The sequence below is a fragment of the Rhopilema esculentum genome, chromosome 12 (genome assembly GCF_057945365.1).
Source record: "Rhopilema esculentum isolate cy_ngs chromosome 12, ASM5794536v1, whole genome shotgun sequence".
In the NCBI taxonomy this organism is placed as follows: Eukaryota; Metazoa; Cnidaria; class Scyphozoa; order Rhizostomeae; family Rhizostomatidae; genus Rhopilema; species Rhopilema esculentum.
Genome location: NC_142826.1, coordinates 3,392,916 through 3,412,607, shown reverse-complemented (window position 1 = coordinate 3,412,607; position 19,692 = coordinate 3,392,916). Strand labels below are relative to the sequence as shown.

Below are 19,692 nucleotides of genomic sequence, written 5' to 3'. Positions count from 1 at the left end.
GCATATGCAAAAGATCAGGTCAGTTACCAAGTACTAAATGTTAAAAATACTTCAAGCCAGAAGGAAAACCATCTATAAACTTTTTAACTTCAAACCAAGTAATGTATATTCCTTCATATTCACAATTATTAAGATATAAAAAGATATTAAAAAGTTTCAACAACCAGGTTAGGCCATACATCATTCTAAGAACGAAAACAACAACAACAACAACATTAAGAGAGCTGATACTGCTCAATCAATTGTTCAGTTTTTCTTATTGAATTCTAACACTAAAAACATGTTTGAATAGCTCTAACAAACCAACCTTCGTAAGAATAATGATGAAAAACATTATATGCTTTGACAGCTTCATCCCCTCTCTGTTTATAACCAAAGATCAAGTCAATCCAGTGATGCAGGTTCATTGACACGTGTTCTGATTCTAAAGCAAGTCTTTGCTTATAGATGAATTCATCAGGTGACGAGGCCCAGGGAGGGAGAAGAACGTCATCTATCTTTTTGCCGGCCTACAAAGAAACACAAACAAAATGCTGTAACACCACACAGAGACCCAAAAATTGAAAGCTTAAAGATAACTCGCATTCATCCTTCTAACATTATCGCAATTCCCACCATATATGGTACAATTATAAGGTTATAAGTCTTGTATATTACAGTAAACTAAATTGGCACCCGTGATAAGCAATAATTTCCGAAACGAGAACAGCTGTATTTTCAAAGGTAAAAATCAGAAAAATATAATATTTGACGTTCCTTTAATTTACTATAGAAGACCGTTACCGGTTTTAGGACAACACAGTAGCAAAATTGTCCCTACTTGACAATGAATTATGTTTCTTAATTCATATTTTCCCAATTTCCACAAAATACTGCTTCACAACCCTTATATCATCAACCGTTTTATCATAGAATGCTGACAAAAAATATAAATCCGGGTGAAAAAACAAAACAACCACAAGATATGATGAATAATCAAACGCAGATTCTCAAGGAACACTAATTGTCGCCTAGAATTCCTAAAATTTGTGTGCACAAACGGAAGAAGTTTCAGTCCGTCTATCTGAGAAAGAATAAGAGAACGGCCTGGATTCATATCTGAGAAACAACATAAGATACACCCTATGCAAACCAAACAAGAAATGATGCAGTGGATGAACTTTGCTAACCAATATCTGTAGCAACGATCTCCATCCAGTCAAGAAATACTTGCGTCAATCGTGAGAGAAGGCGTACATTGACTTTTCAAAACTATCACTTTATATACAATAAATGCACAGAATGGGACCTAATTAGAGACAAGGCAAGGGCAGACATGTCTATAGACTTGAAACGAAAACACGTACATAGCGTTATATAATAGAATTAGCTTTTTATTAAAACATGAGGGCCTGCTCGGGTACTGACTCGGTATAATATGCCTCTCGCAGCGAAGAATCAACAAATCACACATGCGTCAAAATAGCTTCATAGCAAGACCAATTTCGAAACATTATATTTCGCTCTTTCGTCTGCACTGGCAATGCAACCAAACCTCACGAAATATCAACACTTTTTGCTGTCATGTTACTCAGACACGCTGCTTGAAGCATAAAAATTAACTGTAAAGTAAAGAAAAGTACCGTGCATCGTTATAATGCAGAATGTTCCCGTCGTTATTATAAAAATGTCTAAGCTATGCAACATAACCTCATTAACACGGCAATGGGCCATTAATAGAGTGTCAAACCGTCTTATATGATTAGAAATAATAACCTCACTGTTGGGGTTACTAAATTTGCAAGAAACCTTTAAAAAGCCTCACAAATACAAAAACCTTTTTGCAAAATTTAGAGAGGATACGTTGCCCCAGATCACTCAACCGAACAACAAACGTAAAAATAAACAGATCTTCATCCTGATACTTAAGGCTGCATAATGTGATTAAAATGAGTTAAAATATTGTTACAAATACATTAGATTTTCTGCAAAATATATTGTCTTTGAGCATGCACATTTTGTGGAAAGCTCTGAAAATGGTATGCTCAGAAAGAGGTGCTGTGAAAATGTTCACAAAATATGTATATAAAAATTCTTTACTTATTAATTATTCGATGAAAAACGTCTTAAAAATAAAAAGGGCTCCAATTATTATTTTACCTTATTTTGGAATTCCGATGCCTATCAAATATTTGTAACAAAACGACATGTTAATAAAGAATATGAGAATATGAAAACAATAGGCTCCAAGACTGTTTCTTGTGGTACAGATATTCTAATAGACTCTAAAGGCTGATTTCCACGAGGCGAATTTCGCACCGAATTCGCTTCGAAATTGTCTTTGATTTCCACGAGACTGCGAATTCGCTGCGAAATTATATAATAATTTCCGCCAAAACTCAACTTAAAGACGCCCATTTTCAGAACTGCACGCATGGCGAATGTTCCAAGATTGTTTTCTTACAAATCAAGCAAATTTACCATGCTTTGACTGGTTATTAGGTGCTGCGAAATATTTCGCCGAGAAAAAGTAGAACTCTTTTCTACCTTCTTGCGAATTCGCTGCGAAATCAAAAATCAAAACTGCGCATGCCTTGATGCCTTCATCAGCGATTTCGCCGCAAATTCGCTGCGAAATTCGCCTCGTGGAAATCAGCCTTAACAGAGCTGAGGTCTCTGTCTCTGCAGGAACTTTTCCCCTTTTTGGGTTCCTTAAAAGAGTTCTCATTATCTTATAATGGCAGCCATTTTGAAATAAGACACCATTCAATGACAGTTGAACTAGACCGTTTCGCTATTGAAGACACTTCCATTAGTAAAGGGACCTTTATTACCACATAGTCTATTGAGACAATTACACTACCACATTGCTTACATCGAAATCATACATGTTCTGTCACAAGTCGGTAATCGATTTATTGCATTTCGGTAGATATGTATCTCTATCTTAATTCCGTTGCTATTCAAACCCTCACAACGCAAAACGTTTGGTTGAAAATGATTTTCATTTTAGCAACTGATAAATGGCTTAAAAGAAAACTTTTGGCTAAGTGATGTCATCTCGGCATTAATCCTAGATTGTGAGTATCTACTAGACTCCTTTCTCTTGGAGAAAGCCCTACCAATCCCGGCATGAAACCGTTTAAAGAAGGAAATGATAGAGACATGGGTTGGAATGGAAACACTGCTGAGCTATATTCAGCGTCATTTCAAGGGCAAGTATTCGTTGGATTAGGAGGATCAATGGAGCAAGGCAGTTCAAACAGCGAGAGTATACCATGCACCTGTTATCCTCCAAAACAGTAATTACATATCGAAATAAAACGTTAAGAGACCGAAGCGAATTTCCCGCTGATGGCTCATGGTGTACATCAAAGCAGTTGAGGTAGCAAAATTCGCAAGACAAATATAGAAATCTTATACCTGCAAATTTCCAAGGTCAAGCTTATTGATGTTAGATAGAAAATCTGGAAAACAGAAGAATTCCGGAATGAGTTCTCGGACATCACCAGCGCCATTCATTATGCCATTCCATGATTTGGCAATTGAGTAAAACTGCCGGTCTGGACAGTCAAATCTTCCTCCCTGCAGTTTTATATGTAGACTTGTGAACGGCTCAACACGAAGCAGATAATGGAGCACGATGGCAGCATTTGAGTAGTGGGTTAAATAATGACAAGGAAGTTGGAAGCCACTCGGATCCACTAGGTCCTTGTACCTGCAACCAATTTTGATTGATCAATGCCAGGATCATTTCGTTTTAAAGACCAATTTTTGCCTAAATTAACTTGGGCGGACTAAGGGCCTGTTTATATGAGCATATTTATCCCACCATTCACCGATTATTTGGAAAAAGTTTATCCCACCTCAGTGAGATCCCACCTCTCATGCAGTGAGATCTCACTCAGCCGAGCTGGCTTGTTTTCCATATAAACGCAAGGCAAAAAGCACAAAAGATTTTATAGAAGAGTGGGATCTCATCTTTTTGGTCACACGCTGGAAGGTGGGATGATTTTTTCCATATAAACAGGCCTTAAATCAACGGGCATATCTAAGCATCATCATCGTAAAATACAGACTACATCAACGAGCATAACTAAGCACCAGTATTGTAAAACACAGACTGCTTCTATTAACGAGAAAATCAAAAAAGACTTTTCTTCAAAGGATTGAATCCGCCAGTGCTACTGCATAACTTGGGCTTAAACTTATGGGCATTGGATATTTTTCTGGACTCAGATTAAAGCAGACAACAAGTACATAAACCAAGGACGTACTCAATACTACATATTAATTATAACTCAGCTTATCTTGTTTCTAAGTAAAGTAAATCTTCTGATTATTTTTGAATAGAATCTGCTACTTTAATCTGAAGCAACCCAAAATGAATAGCCCCCATCAACTCAGTAATGAATCTGTAGCATTTTATATTTGTTAATACCTTATTTCTAATCCTTCAAGCCGATCTGGATTCAGGGCACCGATTGGACGTGACAAATCACGGAAGACTGAAGGATTCTGTAGATCAAGCTCGTTGGATTCATAATCTGTAATCACCCATGGGAAGATCGGATACTGCGCCAGATCGTTATACGTTCTTCCTGCAATCGTATTTAACTGCATTAAATAATCAAAATTGGTTATCTCCCTCTTCACCCATCGTTGCGTCAAATGCGAAACTCGAAGGAGTCTTTGTGGTGATTTGATACCACTGTAATATAGGTTTGGGGGACGAACACTTGTTGTCTTCTTGAAGAAGTTATCGCGTTCCTGTTAACAAAGAAATTTTTACGTAGACTTGAGGCTGGAGTATATAATATATCCTAAAATTATAAAGCCTTTACTTTATTTTAGAGTATACCAGCAGAACACATAACTGTTCGCTTAACTTTGGTCATTATCCAAAGTTCCATCCGATTCGTGCAATGCTTTCACTCTTTCGTGCTACGTTACTTAAATATGCAGTTCCAGAAGCTTGTTTGAATTCAATTTTCCAAATTAATTTAATTGAAATGTATCACTTATCATCTGTTTACAGTTGAATACATAAGAAATGACAAAGGGGTAACAGATACAATACAAAATCTATGGCTGTTGAGAAGCAAGAATTCCTAGAAACAAAAAAGCCTACAAATACCTTATTGCTTGCAAAATTAATCAGATAACTCGATCTGTCAATGAGGAAAAACTCCAGTCCAGTTTTGCGTAGATTATATCGTCTCATATGCATTTCCTGAAGCTTTTCAAGTTGAAACCAGAAGTCGCAAGCGGAACCAAAAACGGAGTCATTTGATTCGTCGAAGAAGCTGATATGGGTTAAAGACAGTTCTATTCTTCCAGGAACTACGTCCATAAGCGTTATGAGGTGACAGTTTACAGACAAGACGACTTTCCCAACAGACTCTTCCAATGGATTCAGATCATACATATGCCTGTTATAAAAAAATAATTGTTAGGTTGTTATCGGGAAGGAAGCATTCATGAATCCGGAAGGAATTCAAGACATCTTGTAATTCTAAAATCTTTAATTCTTTAAAGAGAATTTCCGATTTAAAAGAAAGCAGTAAGCTGTACAGTTTTTTAAATGTTAGTGATGAAAAAAATCAAATGATATATCTGAATGAAATGGCAAATCTTTAAAATGGTACAGTTCTTAATACTTTGAGATCATAGCAACTATTTCAGGAATATGTTTTAGGTGCAACGTTTTAAGTTTAAGCAGAGACCAAATTACTGAGGTTGAATTCGGCTACGTGGTTTTGCATATTTAGAGGTAACATTTCAGGTAATGGGATCCAAATCGAAAAGTTCACAAAAATAATTATTGTAAAGTTCTCGTTTAAGAACTTTATATGTCATACACTTTCAAGGAATACTTTGGTAGGCAAAGAGTAAGATTTTCAATTTTTTTTGTTCTCAGCATAAGTTATGCTTAAGTTGGTAAAACAGTGAACGTGTGTGTACAGCTTGATAAATATTCACTCCATAAGAACAAAGCATTTGTTGTTGACAGGTAAATACCCTTGGGTACTTGAAAACGACATTTTACAATGCAATATGGCTCATTAGAAATAATCTCTTAATATACGTCACAGTAGTTAGTGGCTTCAAATTGTCAGAGCTCAATCTTTTGGTCCTTTCGGAAAAACGTTCCGTAACTCAAGCATCAGAAAAAACAGTGAATGATATTGAGTAATTTATATAGCAATAAAAGACCAACAATGTCACAAAACTACAGTTCAATTTCAATTCAAGACGAACGTCGATTGAACATTTTTAAAAATGTTGACTGAGAACCAGTATGGAACAAACCAGCTTTTCGTATTTTATAGAGAATAAAATCTTACGTCATCAATAATATCCTTAAAGAATTTTTCAATTTTCTGAATACCACAAAATACCTCCTATACAGGAAAATCAGATTATTATGATGGGGAACGAGTCTATGCTCATGTGGCAGTACCTCAGCCAATTTGTAACACATTTGATTGATTTCGCCCAGTTAGAGAAAGTTTTTGATGCATTTTCAGGTTAAAAAGTGAAAGTTAAAAATTGTTACAACAGATTTTGGTGACATCACTTCTTTGGATAGAGTTCATTGACATATGTTTACATGACTGGAGTTCTTTGGTGCAAACAAATTTTAAAGCAACATAGTTCGAAAACGGATGTCTTGGCATACTTACGCTTTGCAGTAAATATTTTAATCGATAAAGTCACAGTTTTTTGGAAATCATTGTTCGTAGAACGTTGGAATTTATTGCTGTCCTGTTAACTCGCTCATAGGAATGCTATCAGAACTCTAAACAAGCTCAGGTTATCATTTCTAACATTCAGATCTGTAACATATTCATATACTGAAATTATAACAGAAGAAAAAAGGCTTCAATATTAAGGCACGCGGCACTGATTGGTCAACTAAACCGGTCTTGTGCTTGCGTTTTTCTAATTGGACTATTTCGATCCACAACTGGGTATATATTTTTCATCGTGTTCTTTCGGACCCTTATTCTGACGTTTTATGCTCTGAGGAGTGTCAGAAGAAAAAGCTTTTAGTATGTCGTAAAATGTTTGCTTTTTTCAAAGCCACTTCCATATTAGCGAATGAAGTTATTACGAACACATGGATACACCGAGGTCACTCATGTTGGCACGTAATAGCATAATGAGCATCTCATTTAACTTTGAACGTATCGACAAATCTACCCACATCCAAGGAATATCAAATCCGAATAAACGTGGAAGATTAACAGGGAATTTCCTAACTCTCATTGGTTACTTCAATAAGATTGATACGACCAACTCCAATTGAACAACAGAGATAAACATAGCGAATCTAATGATATTTTATTGAGATCTGCGCTGAATTCTCATGTTTATTAAAGTTGACAGGGTCCTGCCCGAATCCAAAATCAAACTTTACCTACGTATCTACACAGTTTGATGTCTATCTCTGCTGTAAAATTGAGCGACTCGCTGCATCAAAACAAACTCACTCAGTAGGTTCCACTGGATCAGCAGCTGCATCCGTCTCGTCAGGCTCTTCTTCGCCGCTAAGCACGAGTTCATTTCCAACTTGCTCTTGCAATGATACAGGAATATTAATTTCCATTATCTCTTGTGGTGTAACAGCATACTCCGTATCCTGATCTCGCAATCGACTTGCGTCATTGTGTTCAGAGCCATTGAAATTTCTTACCAACTTCAGACGCATGCGAGAGGAGTTCTCTGTTGAAGACAATTTCCAGAACGGCTTCTCAATTTTTCTACGACAAAATTAATTTCATTTGTCTGAAATGAGAATGAGCAGCATCCCCAAAAGCAACATGGCGCAATTTCATCATCTGTCAAACACGTGCTTCTTAGACCGTCTGGTGCGTAAAGAAATAACCACCAGAAGCAAAAATTAACTTCGATAACTTTACTAAAACTCATATTGATAAAGAAAAATGCTTGGACTTTTGTTAACAAACAAAACCATCTTTGCAGACATACAACGGACAAAAAAGTATATTTTGCCAGGGACTGGGCAAGCTAAAAAAGACAAGCACTCAGGATAAACTGATATTTTTCAGGAGATTGTTAACATATTTTGTGTCGTTCTTTTTGTCAAAGTATAGAACAGTTATTAGCGGGTCAAACTGCAACCATTGACTGTAAAATGCTTCCACAGCTTGACAAAACTCTGTTCAAATTTGGGTATAAGGAATGCAAAAATATCTATTGGCGTTTCACAGCATTTAATCAAAACTACTATATATCATGTTTGCATCAATTAAACCAGAGTTTTATTCTCATAAAAAGAGGAAAACATTTGTTTCACTTATTTACAAAGCAATGGCCATGTCCAGCACAAATTTAAGAACATTCAAAAAATGGGTAATTCAAAACATGTGTAAGGAAAATGATGGAAGAGGTGGAAGTGTCTGTTAGAGAGAGCACGTGGTCCACAGCATGACGGGATAGAGTGGCAAGTTCCTTCTAGCGGGTACCCATTGAATGATGGGAGGATAGGATCATTTAAATCCAGGGGGGACACTTGGTCAAATATTGGGAGGGGGCAAGCCTATTGTTTGACGTCACATTTCCCAATGTTTATTTTTACAAACTAATACCTTTCGGTCCATGCACCTCTTTCACTCGTTAGAAACTTTTTCCTGTCCTCCCATAATCGGTTTGTCATCGATAAGTTATGTTTGAGAAAATTTTCCGCATCGACCTGTGAAGCACGCGCGGCGATTCGCGTTTCTTCAAAGACAGCGTAAACTGAACGCGAGAAGTTCTGCAACGATTCTTCAACACTGTGACTCCTTGTTTTGATTGCGGCATCCATGGCAGATAGGCAGTCCATCCAGAATCTCCCAATATCGATTGAATTTGTCGAGCTTAAATAAAAGAAAACTGAATATGAAAGTGAATGCAAAAGACCTGAAATCAGCAAAGCAAACTTCAGTATGAACAGTTGTTTGTAAAATGTTTAATTTAATCGATATTAATTTAGAATGTTAAACTGTCTAAATGCAAAATTCCACTTTAGTGAGTTTTTTAATCCAATATGAGACATTTTAACCAAACAAACTTTCGTTTTGGGTATTTCCTGTTCAAAAGATTTCGTCTTGAAAAAATCAACTATTTACTAGCGAATGGAGAAATAAAATAAATCGTCATTGTTTTATTTGCAGTTAATTCCATAACTTTGAGAGATGAAAGCGTGGGCATCTAGGAAAAAAAATTGCAGAGCATCAGAAAAGAACAGGTTAATATTCCAATAAATTCTATCTTCGTGTCCTAATTCAAATCTTGTCTGAGCTCAACTACTAGAAATTGTGGGTTAGTCTGCTAATGGCCTTAAAAGGGCTTTCAAAACAGAAAAAACAACAGTTTTGAAGGCATTGATGAAACTGTTAGGGCCATGTCTTAAAAAACTCACAGAGCTTATTTAAGCCAAATTGTTAAGTAGAATATAAAGAAAAAAAGAACAGAACTAACAGGCTTGTTTCTTTATATCTTTTTGTTACCCGTGCTGTCTGATTGGCAAAAGAGCAATACTCGTCGCTGGTGAAATAATCAGGGAATTTCGCTTCAAATTCACGAGTTGATCTGTCTAATGATGGCAAATTTGGGAGCAGATTGTCACTATTGAGTACGTCATGGAATCTTTCGAAGCAAACCCGGAAAACAGGCAAAAACTTTCCACTGGAGCTGTCATCTTCAAAAAAAAAATCTGTGTAATTATGTATTTCCTAAATTTACAAAGATACAGAATAAACCTTCCTACATTTCAAAATAACTTTTTAATAAAACACATATAATTTAATTTTTTTTATGACAAAAACTTTTCATCAAAGTGATGCTAACATGCTCCACAAATGGTTCGAGCGCATGAAAAAGTGCATAGATAATGCTGGAGAGTACTTTGAAAAGATGTAGATAAAACTGTTCAGTTAGTTTATTTTATTTCTTCAAATCCGGAAACTTTTTGAATGCCCCTCGTAACAACAGCGAGTGAAAACGACAGAAACGGGCAGATCATCGAATAATCTATTGAACAGAGAGAGCGTCACAAATGGCCTCAAGTATCCACAAAAAAACTGAAAAAACTAAATGATGCATATATCTAATTTAAAATAATTTGCAAATATTAACAATACATACGAGAAACTTATATTATATATAAACTTGAATATAAACAAAAAAATATACATATAAAAGTGAAGATAAGAGGAATGGAATATATCTGTACATAGATGAACTTCAGCAGATAACATTGGATGATCAGAATATGAACAGATAGTCTTTTATTTACCTCTAGATATCAGCTCTTTATAAAGACGGTTGAGGCAGCCCACTTCGTAACAAGCCTCGTCTCTGCTTGTAATTCTGCGCCTAGATAGCATATTGCGAAGCTTCTCAGCTGCATAGGATATAAAAAGTGCATCTTCAGCAATGCCGCATTCAAACAGAATTTTCTCCACGGTTTGTAGAACATCCGTCCATTCAGAGCCAGCCTCGGTGCTGTCTTCCCAGGCATTCATCGCATCCAAGAGGTCGTGCAAGGAGTTAAGTATCTGTTGGGAACGAAAAATCTCGTCTTGAAGCAGAAAAAGAATACGAGGCCATTTCAATAGAGGAAGTGTGAAGGTAAATGATAAAGTATGCAAGAGACTGGGTCTATATTGATTTAAAACCACGCCACTTCTTCAGCAAAGCGCGAGTAGTTTAACCATGATAAAAGATCACGTTGTATGTAATGCCTCGTGGGAGTGTGTCACGTGATGTAAGGAAGAGAAGTTGATCAATTTTCACCTTGGAAGGTCAAGCAAGGTCGGCGAATAAAAGTTCCTAGATGAAAATCATTTTCCCCTGCATCCTGGGTCGTTTTCTATTGCATAAAACTGCTCAACTCGAACATGGTACTGATACAAGTAAAAGCGGAATACTTCAAAAGGTAAACGGAATGCGGGTCGAAGTCATCTCCGGACCAAAAATAACTACCAAGGAAGCTTTTGCTTTTGCTATGCTTTTGATTGGATCCTCGTTATCACCAATCAGCGGACATAGAGGAAGATCGCAAGATCAAGACACATCTGAACATATGTTTTCTCCACAATTATCTTCTCTTCCAAAATCAACATTCTTGTTGCTGTCTGTGGTAATGTAAATGTACAGTTGTAGTAAACAGGTTTGGTCTTACCTCTATATCCCATTTCTTTTTCCAGACTTCATTTGACGTTTCACTGAATTCTACGAAGAGAAAACACCTTTCAATAAAAAATCAATCATCCAGGTTAAAAATTCTTGTATTTCTTTTGGTGTGTAAGATTTGCCAGCTAGGTTTGATAATGCAATGATAAAAAAGTCATTTTCAGGTTACATAACAAATAACTAACAGATTTTTAATGAAAGCTTTACATCCAGCTATAACCTAAATAGGCAGGGTTTTAGGCAGGGCAAAGATTTTAGAAAAGTCTGATATGAATTGTAGGGGGTGAAAGTGTTGAAATGCACGATAGCAGAGTTTACAAACTCAAATTTGACGGATTCACCTACCAGTACTAAGGAGGAAATCTTCGACGAGTTTAACAATTTGAATTGCATTCATTGTATCAACAGCCCAAGGCTGAACCGATTCTTTCAAAGCAACAGAACAAGCATTAATGCATTTCTTCAGCAGTTTCTTTTCAATTACCAATACTGGCAAAATGAACTCGTTCCTTGCAGCCATCTGATGTAAAGCAGCAAGAGGCTGGCCTCTTTCCTAAGATAGAGAATTTGTTGCTTGAAAGAAATGCCTTATCCAGTCAGCAAAAAATAATATCATATAAACTAAAAAGTGATTCTTCCATTGTGTGTATCGCACTTTTTAATCAAAAAGGTACTTTCTGAAAAAATCCAACATTTTAGAAATATTTCATCCAACTTTTCATTGTGCTCTTTCGGACCCTTCTTTTGTCATTTTATACTCCGAGGAGTGTAAGACAAAAAGCTTTAAGTAGTATGTTGTGAAATGTTTGCTTTTCTCAAAACAAATTTCAATGTTACTAAAGTTATAGTTTCTGAAATCCAGATGGAGCATTGAAACGCCTCAAAGCATCTAGAATGGAAAGGGTTGTTTACTGTATAAAATACACGTTAGTAAGCGCATTTAATAGAAGGCTGGAAGAAAATCACCTGTAAAGGTCACTACAAGTACAATTATCAATGAATAATTTTAAATACTCTCGCTTAATAATCTTTGAGTTTTCATGGAAAGGAAATGAAAATTCTCTGGAAAAATGGCAAAATTTTAAAAACTGAAGTAAACCGTTAAGATTTGAATTTAAAATCTGTCGAGCAATTAGCATACTTTCATGCATCTTTGGATATTAGTGGGATAGCAGTTTGTCTAAAAGCTTCCCAAACACCTTAACAAGTTTGGTAAAACTGGTTCGTGCATTAAATATGCCTTAATCCTTAGAAAAGAGTTGTTTACATCACAATTACAGTTGCTACCATACTCAGTTCATCATCGAAGTTACGTCGAATTGCTGAATGCTATAGTTTATAAAGTAACTTTATAAAAACAACCTTCCAAACTCCAGGATCAGATCCATCTATGCCTTTCCACATCGACAAGTGTATTATCTCTAAGACCACTTCTACCAGTTCATCTTGAATTTGATCATGCTCAGATGACAACTCGCTATCCGGATGAATCACAATCAATTCGAGAAACGGAACATACCAAGCAGCAATCTGTGCACATTTCTTGGCACTTTGTGGATAGCATTTCAGCGAGTGTCGCACCTTTAAAACAAAGTTACAATTCTGAATTAATGTCCATTTCAACAAATAATCTACAAATTAGCAAAGAGCCATGAAGTGATTGCAACCTGGATAATGTTTTTTCGATAAATGATACAGGGAAAAAATTAGTTTTCGACAGTTCTAAATAGTTGTGCATACGTTGCTTCAAATTAAAGAGTTATTTTTTATCCAAGCTTCAGTTGGAATGAGCACCTTAGGAAAATTTCCTTTTGGTTTATTCCGGATTGGCATTACTTTTCTATGGGCGATACTTTTCTAAATCATCATGCAAATTCTTATTCTATAAAGCAATTGTCTAAATCATCATGATAGACTTATTAAGTTTTAAAATATAATGGATCGAGCAATTTAAATACCTTTAGTGCGACTTCCAGTTTAATATGTGGAGAAAGTGTCCTGATGAGGGACAAAACAGCGAGAATTATGTCAAAATGCACGAATATATCCACGCCGTTGAGACTGGTTTGCTCAGAAGACTGGGCAAGACTCAGCAGCGAAATGACGACATCATGGGTGACTGCTTGCTTTGATAACAAAGTGCAGACTGAATCATAACCAACATTCTTCAAGCGAATCTTCGATTTAACGGCGGTATGCACTTTTGTAGATGAAAGCAGAAGCCACAGTGTTTTGAGGATGTCCAGTCTTATTTTCTTCTTCACATCATGAACAAGCCACCGGGTGTAAATGATCGGCAAATCAGAATCTGGTAAATAACAAGCGATGAAATAAGCTCTATCCTATTCACAATTACTTGTTATTCATCGCCTTTAGAATAAATACCTAAAGTGGTACTTATATAATTAATAGACGAATGAAGGGATAAAACGTTGAAAGACTGATGATACTGAAAGGCGGTCATCGAACAATTTTTGACAGTACAAACTTTGAAAATGACTTTCAACAAAGAAGCTACATGAAATCTTTGCATCTAGAAAGTTTAGAATCGATTCACATACGAAACTAAAAGCCGCTATTTTGTCGACAGTAGGAGTTCGTTTTCACCCTCGGAGTGAAAAATTTTTAGGAACCCGGCACTTTTGGGTACCCATACCGGTCACGTGTTCGCGTATTTCTGATTGGCTTATTTTGATCAACAACTGCGTAAACATTTTCCAGCTTGATCTTTTTAATCCTGATGCTGACGTTTAATACTCTAATGACTGTCAGACAAAAAGCTTAAGATTGTTTTAAAATGTTTGCTATTATCAAAGCCATAAATGTAATTCAACGATTCCATAGAAAGAGTGAAAAAACAAAAAGGTATTCCTGTTTCTTTCAACTTGTTGTATTTAAAAGCTAAGGCATTGACAAAATGATGTCAAGACTTCGCAGGGGCTTTAATATAGCTCATTTTAACAGAGCTATTGAAATGACGTAATTATCCAATAATGTTATTGACAACAATGAAAAAAGTCTTTTATAAGTCATAGGAGCTACGAAGGAGAAAAGACTAGGATACGAAGGGAAACAAAAGTACTACTAGCGCCATTATGATACCAACAAACAGAGCTGAGTGATTTGGGGGAAAATAAAAACAAAGAAGCAAATGTCAGAGGCACTTGGTAGGCATACCTGCAACTGATTTCATGAGGTCCCCTTGGTTTTCACCAGCTGTCTCTAACATATGTTTTACTATCTCTACAATCTCACTCAGCAGTTCCAAATCTTGCAAAGTTGCTATATAATTAACCAAAGCTGAGACATCGGCTGCACGTTTAAAAGATTTTAGATAAAAGGACACCAACCCTGAAAATGCAAAGGAAGAGAATCAATTTACGTTGATCAAAAAAATCCGCTAACAACAAAGGACGAAGTAGCAAAAGCCAATAATGCGCATGACTGGAGATTGCTAGTTCGGATACAGACCCGGTCCGCGTGTAAACGATGGGATAAAAGTTAGCGAGTACAGGTGCAAGCTCCTTCAAGTCATCTGAACTGTTCTCCACACCGGGCATTTCCCTTAGCTGTTAAACTATGTGGGACCAGTCTTAATTAACAAACAACTAATTATATGAGAAATTTAAAAAACACATTAAATAAACAAAAATAGCTTTGTCGCCTAGTTAAGTAAATTGAACAAATCAATGTTATAGTAATTATGGCATTAGACATAGCAGCTAAAATGAGACTTGAAAATGGAAATCACAACAACTAAGAGTTTTACTTTTAGGTGCAAATGCCAGATTTTAATTTGCATTGAGTGGTTTAGCACAACATAGAGCTTCATACGAAAAAAGGAGGAAAGTAATGGTTGCACTGCTTCAAACAAAAAAGAGACAAAAATACCTAGAAGAGCCATGCGCACACATTTGCGGTCTTCACTACCCAGTCCGATTCCATTCTCTCTCCTGATGTGCCTCTGATTTCCGTTGTAATGAGTATTGACGATCTGCATGATAAACCTCACACCAAAACTTTCACTGAAATACTCAGGGCTGTCCTTAACGTAAGTTGATAGTAGCTGCACATGCGCAATACGTACTGATATGTCTGAGTCTGTCCAGATCCTGAAGTCGAACAAAATGTGCTGGTAGATGGCTTTAAGCAAGTCGTCTCTGTCTCGAGAGAAACTTTCCACAAGAGCCTGAACAGACATCAAGAAGCCAACATTGATGATTCTTGGGTCACATTTCTGCAGCACAAGGCCCATGATCTGCACGCCTTTAGACTGCAGAAAGAAATCTTGTGCAGTTTTTTGGTCAAGAAGCATATTGCGTAAAAGTGAGATGAAATAAGCGGCTCCGTTTAAGTAGTAGTTATCATCATCCCTAGTCCACTTTGAAAAAGTTACATTTCTTGTACGAGCAGTTGACTTGTCTATAAGGATCCATTCCTCTGTACTTTCTCTTTTTGTTATGTTTGATTTTGGTAGCTCCCTGTTGATGGGGAAAGATATGAAAAATAAAGCTTCTGCCAAATACCGCAAATATGATTGAGTTTCCCCAATCAAGAATTCAAATCAAAAGCAAAGTTTATCAACTTTCGTTGTGAAGAAGAAGAAGAAAATCATAAATTGAGCGAGAGTTGAAAACATGTCTTTTTCGCGACAAAAAAATCATAAAATGATATGAGGAGCCAAGGGGATTATTGATGAAGGAAGTTATTCTTGGCTTACGGTGAATCAATGAGAAGGAAGCTTCCAGTTGATGCACCTTGACCTTCTCTTTGTCTACGATCAGCTGATTTTGGAAGTATAGGCAATGCCTCTTCTTTGGCAACAGAACTGTGCCGAGGAGCCTCTTCATGGTGCGCTGTAGTTAGCATTGTTTTCTTGTCATGAGAAGTCAATTCAGTTTCATTTCCCGAAGTATTTTCTTCTGAATCTCCCTCACTGATTGTCTCACCAATATGATTAAAAGACATTGGCTCTGTAGGAGTGATGTCGTTTGCAATATCCTGCGAAGGGGTCTCTTTAATGAGGGATATAGATCTTGCATAAAGTGATTCGGGACCTTTTATCATTGGCAGATTTATGTCCCTTGACAATTTTTCTGCTGGCGTTTCCGAGTATTTCACTTGCTCCAGCAAAGGAAAAAGAACTGGCAGCCCACCGATGCATTGTATTGAGCTCTGGAAGGCAAAAACGTGAACTGTAATGATCTCTACGACCAAAATACAGCATTATTTGGAAACTGTCGTTTCAGGGCTGCCTAAGTCCTCCAATCATTGTATGAAAACTTTTTATGATGAAAACTTAAAAGAGTAAAGTTTAACCCTGAGGAGCAAATGCAAAGCAACACTGCTAAGAAGCTTTTCACCCAAACAAAAGAAGGCTTAATAGATAACCGAATGTATTAGGTATCTACGATTTCACCTTTAACTGAAAACAGTATGAAAGCATCTTCTCTCATTAAATAAGCATCTTTCGTTATTAAGGAACTAAGCTCAAAAATTTTTTGGAGAAGCCTCCATTTACTTTAATCTCCGTATAGCCTACAACAGATCAAGGATTCAGTCCCAGACCTTTTTCTTTAAGGCTCAAGCCAGCAAGCAGTACGCTCCGGAAAATATGTAACTAAAAAGGACAGTCATTTGATTCTAGCAGGCGTCCGTTTTAATTATTCTTATTCTCTAAAACATTGCAAAATTTACTTAATGTTAATCTTGTGTAGACTCTCATTTGTCTCATAAATTTATTTTGAATAATCTCAGTTGGCTCTTTGGATTGAAAAACAAGTGAGTAAACACCAGTGCAATGATAGGCTCTAAGACTACATCATTAACAGAACAAGAGCGAATGGACAGGCAAGGTTGGAAGCATTTAAAAGTCATTGGTTTGTTACAGTGTATATAATTGAAAGTAAATCAGTAATTTAATGTATCAAAACGATAAAAACCTTAATATCCCATGCAGAACATACTCGAGCCGATAAGCTGGAAGTAAATAAAATGTTTTAGAGATTTTGAATATCATACTAAATTTTCAAAAAAAAATTACAATGAATATACTATACTTATTGAACTAAAGAAACTTTAAAACAATTGAAGATCAGTGGAACAATTGCTTGTGACAGAGTGGTTTTGGACAGCAGCAAACAAATACACTCATTTTTTTATAAGAAACAAAGGTCGATGTTGAATACTCCAGCTTCTGAATGTTCTGGAAATTTCAATACTCGTTGTTTCTTAAGAGTTTCTTAATTATGATGTCACGAATGATGTTATGAAATGTTCGTGACCTTTTTATCACGTCAAGAGATTCGCTTCCGTTCCGATGCTGTATTTAGATGTGGGAAGTATATTTTTATCCCTTGTGTCTTAAGTTCTAGGCCAACAGGGCAATCTTGTTCTTGGATTTTAAAATTGTTGTTCTCGGTTTTATCATGTTTTAATAGTTTCTTAATTTTTTTGCTTTGAGTACTGAAGTTTCTTAATTTTTTCTGACTGTCAAGTACTCGTTTCTTATAGCCAGTTTCTTATAAAAAATTAGTGTACCCTAAAACCACAATGTGCAATGCACAACTTTAATTCAAAGTATATCATAATTATAAACCATAAATGTATATAATTTGATTATTCAAGTATTGTAGAGAGTGATGTACTGTTCTGTCATATCTTTTTCATACAATGCTGCTAGATAAGACATTGAATACTGATTAAGCAAATGTTTGTCGTAGAAAGTTACCCTTGAAATGACAAATTCGTTATAAAATTATTTTCTTGATATCAGTTGTCTAGTGGGAGTGGGGGCAAAGAAAAGGTAGGTAGCTTGAACCCCTTTTTGAAAATTTTGGCACCTCTCTTGAGTTTGATATCAGAAGGGGGACGGAACTTCCCCTTGCTCTTAGTGAGATTAAAAGCAACCTGGGCAAATAAAAAAAGAAACAACTTACTTTTGAGAACATTTACTTTTAAAGTTTGATGGGGGGCTAAGATCCAAGCAAGTGTCCCCAGATGCTGCCTTGAAAATAAAGTTTGAGAGTTAACCATTTAAGTAGCATTCATTAGATAAAGTTTTAACGGTAAAAGAGAATTGTTGAGCTGTATTATAGTATTGCAGACTGGGACCGAGCGACTTTTCTGTGACGTAGTATTACTTATTGTTTACTTTGGCTATCATTAGGTTCTCGATTATTCCCATGCTTCTCGTTTGCAAACAAACACAGATATTAGACTAAGGAAATACGTTTCTTTATCAAAGTCAAGAAATAATACAGGACAGAAGAATGATGAGATCAAAGAAGAAGCCAAATGAACCTAAGGTGACAAACCCAAAATTGAATCAAGCCTATATTTCCTTGCTTATTGAGAAAAACCTTGACTGGACAAGACAAACAATGATCTGATGTAAACAAAACCAAATGAAAAAACACGAACCTTTGCGTCAAAATGCAAAACAAGCTGCTTGGTCAATTCGAAATTCAGAGTATCGAAACCATCAGAAAATTTTTTATTGCTCCAGCTGTTTGGACCTGTCAAACAAAATTTATCATTATGAATTAATACAACTTGACAACGTTTCTTAGATGATCTAGACTGCTTATAACTGGTCTATGACAGTGTTTTGTCACATGCCATGTAAAAGAAATGTACATCATTTGGTTTGCAGCCAATGATGGTTCACGTTCAGCGATCGTCAGACTACCGCATGAAACTTGTGGAGCAGCAACTTTGAACCTTCCAGTTCTAAGATCGTTAACTATCTTCTCAACTTATCAGCCTTACTTCGCAATATTTTTTTTAATTGCAATTGACAGAAATAGACAAACAGGCGTAAACTTTCGACAAAACACAATCAGTAATCGCTGTCCCTAGGAATGTGATGCTTTCAAGTTAACTCTCTTTTTTGCAAGATTACGATCACCAATGTTTAGTAAAATTGTTACGAATACACTACAAAGCATTCGAAAGATACGTAGTTCAAGCAGTCTGTCAGTCTACAAATGACCAATAAATAAGCCTGATACAACTTAGGCGCTAGCTTATTGGCCACAGATGGCTTCGGCCAATTTAATATTTGACGATTACCTTTAAGATAGAGATCGCGATGCCATGGTGGTAATCTGTAGTTCGAAAGCTAGTTCAAATCGTTTTGATGGGGTAGACCAGCGACACTTATCTCGAAAAACTCCCCGTATCTCGGAAAAGCCAATTCTCCCGCCCGATCAACATCCAGATTTGAATTTTTCATCAAAAACTGATCTAGAAAAAGTTGGTCTGGTAAAGTCCCTTGTCGGGTGGTAATGCTCCCCTGTGACCCTCTGGACTAATTGGTGCTTGACATTTGGTAGGAAAAGGCTGTTTGCACTTTATCTACCTCTTGAGAGCAAAGCAAATCACAGTGTTATAACTTGCGCATCGTGGATTCGCAACACTTGCTTGATTCTGTTTAAGCTAAGGTCGACCTTGGATCTCTATCTAGCCTTTATCAACAGCCATATTTCCAAACTTTTTCAAAATTGT

General features: G+C 36.3%; 1 protein-coding gene across 1 annotated transcript in view; it reads right to left on the bottom strand.

The window, feature by feature from the left end:
• LOC135681240 (neurobeachin-like protein 1) overlaps window positions 1–19,692 on the bottom strand; it is a 42,184-nt gene that overhangs the window by 10,242 nt on the left and 12,250 nt on the right. The window contains exons 18-35 of the mRNA XM_065195588.2: window positions 18,607–18,701; window positions 18,123–18,190; window positions 17,127–17,163; window positions 15,905–16,359; window positions 15,076–15,665; window positions 14,362–14,535; window positions 13,143–13,492; window positions 12,547–12,765; window positions 11,530–11,737; window positions 11,174–11,223; window positions 10,286–10,547; window positions 9,469–9,688; window positions 8,595–8,864; window positions 7,476–7,745; window positions 5,117–5,411; window positions 4,421–4,749; window positions 3,403–3,697; window positions 308–509 (exon numbers count right to left, since the gene is read on the bottom strand). Coding sequence (XP_065051660.2) covers window positions 308–509; window positions 3,403–3,697; window positions 4,421–4,749; window positions 5,117–5,411; window positions 7,476–7,745; window positions 8,595–8,864; window positions 9,469–9,688; window positions 10,286–10,547; window positions 11,174–11,223; window positions 11,530–11,737; window positions 12,547–12,765; window positions 13,143–13,492; window positions 14,362–14,535; window positions 15,076–15,665; window positions 15,905–16,359; window positions 17,127–17,163; window positions 18,123–18,190; window positions 18,607–18,701 — 4,389 coding nt within the window. The remainder of the gene's footprint in view (window positions 1–307; window positions 510–3,402; window positions 3,698–4,420; window positions 4,750–5,116; window positions 5,412–7,475; window positions 7,746–8,594; window positions 8,865–9,468; window positions 9,689–10,285; window positions 10,548–11,173; window positions 11,224–11,529; window positions 11,738–12,546; window positions 12,766–13,142; window positions 13,493–14,361; window positions 14,536–15,075; window positions 15,666–15,904; window positions 16,360–17,126; window positions 17,164–18,122; window positions 18,191–18,606; window positions 18,702–19,692) is intronic.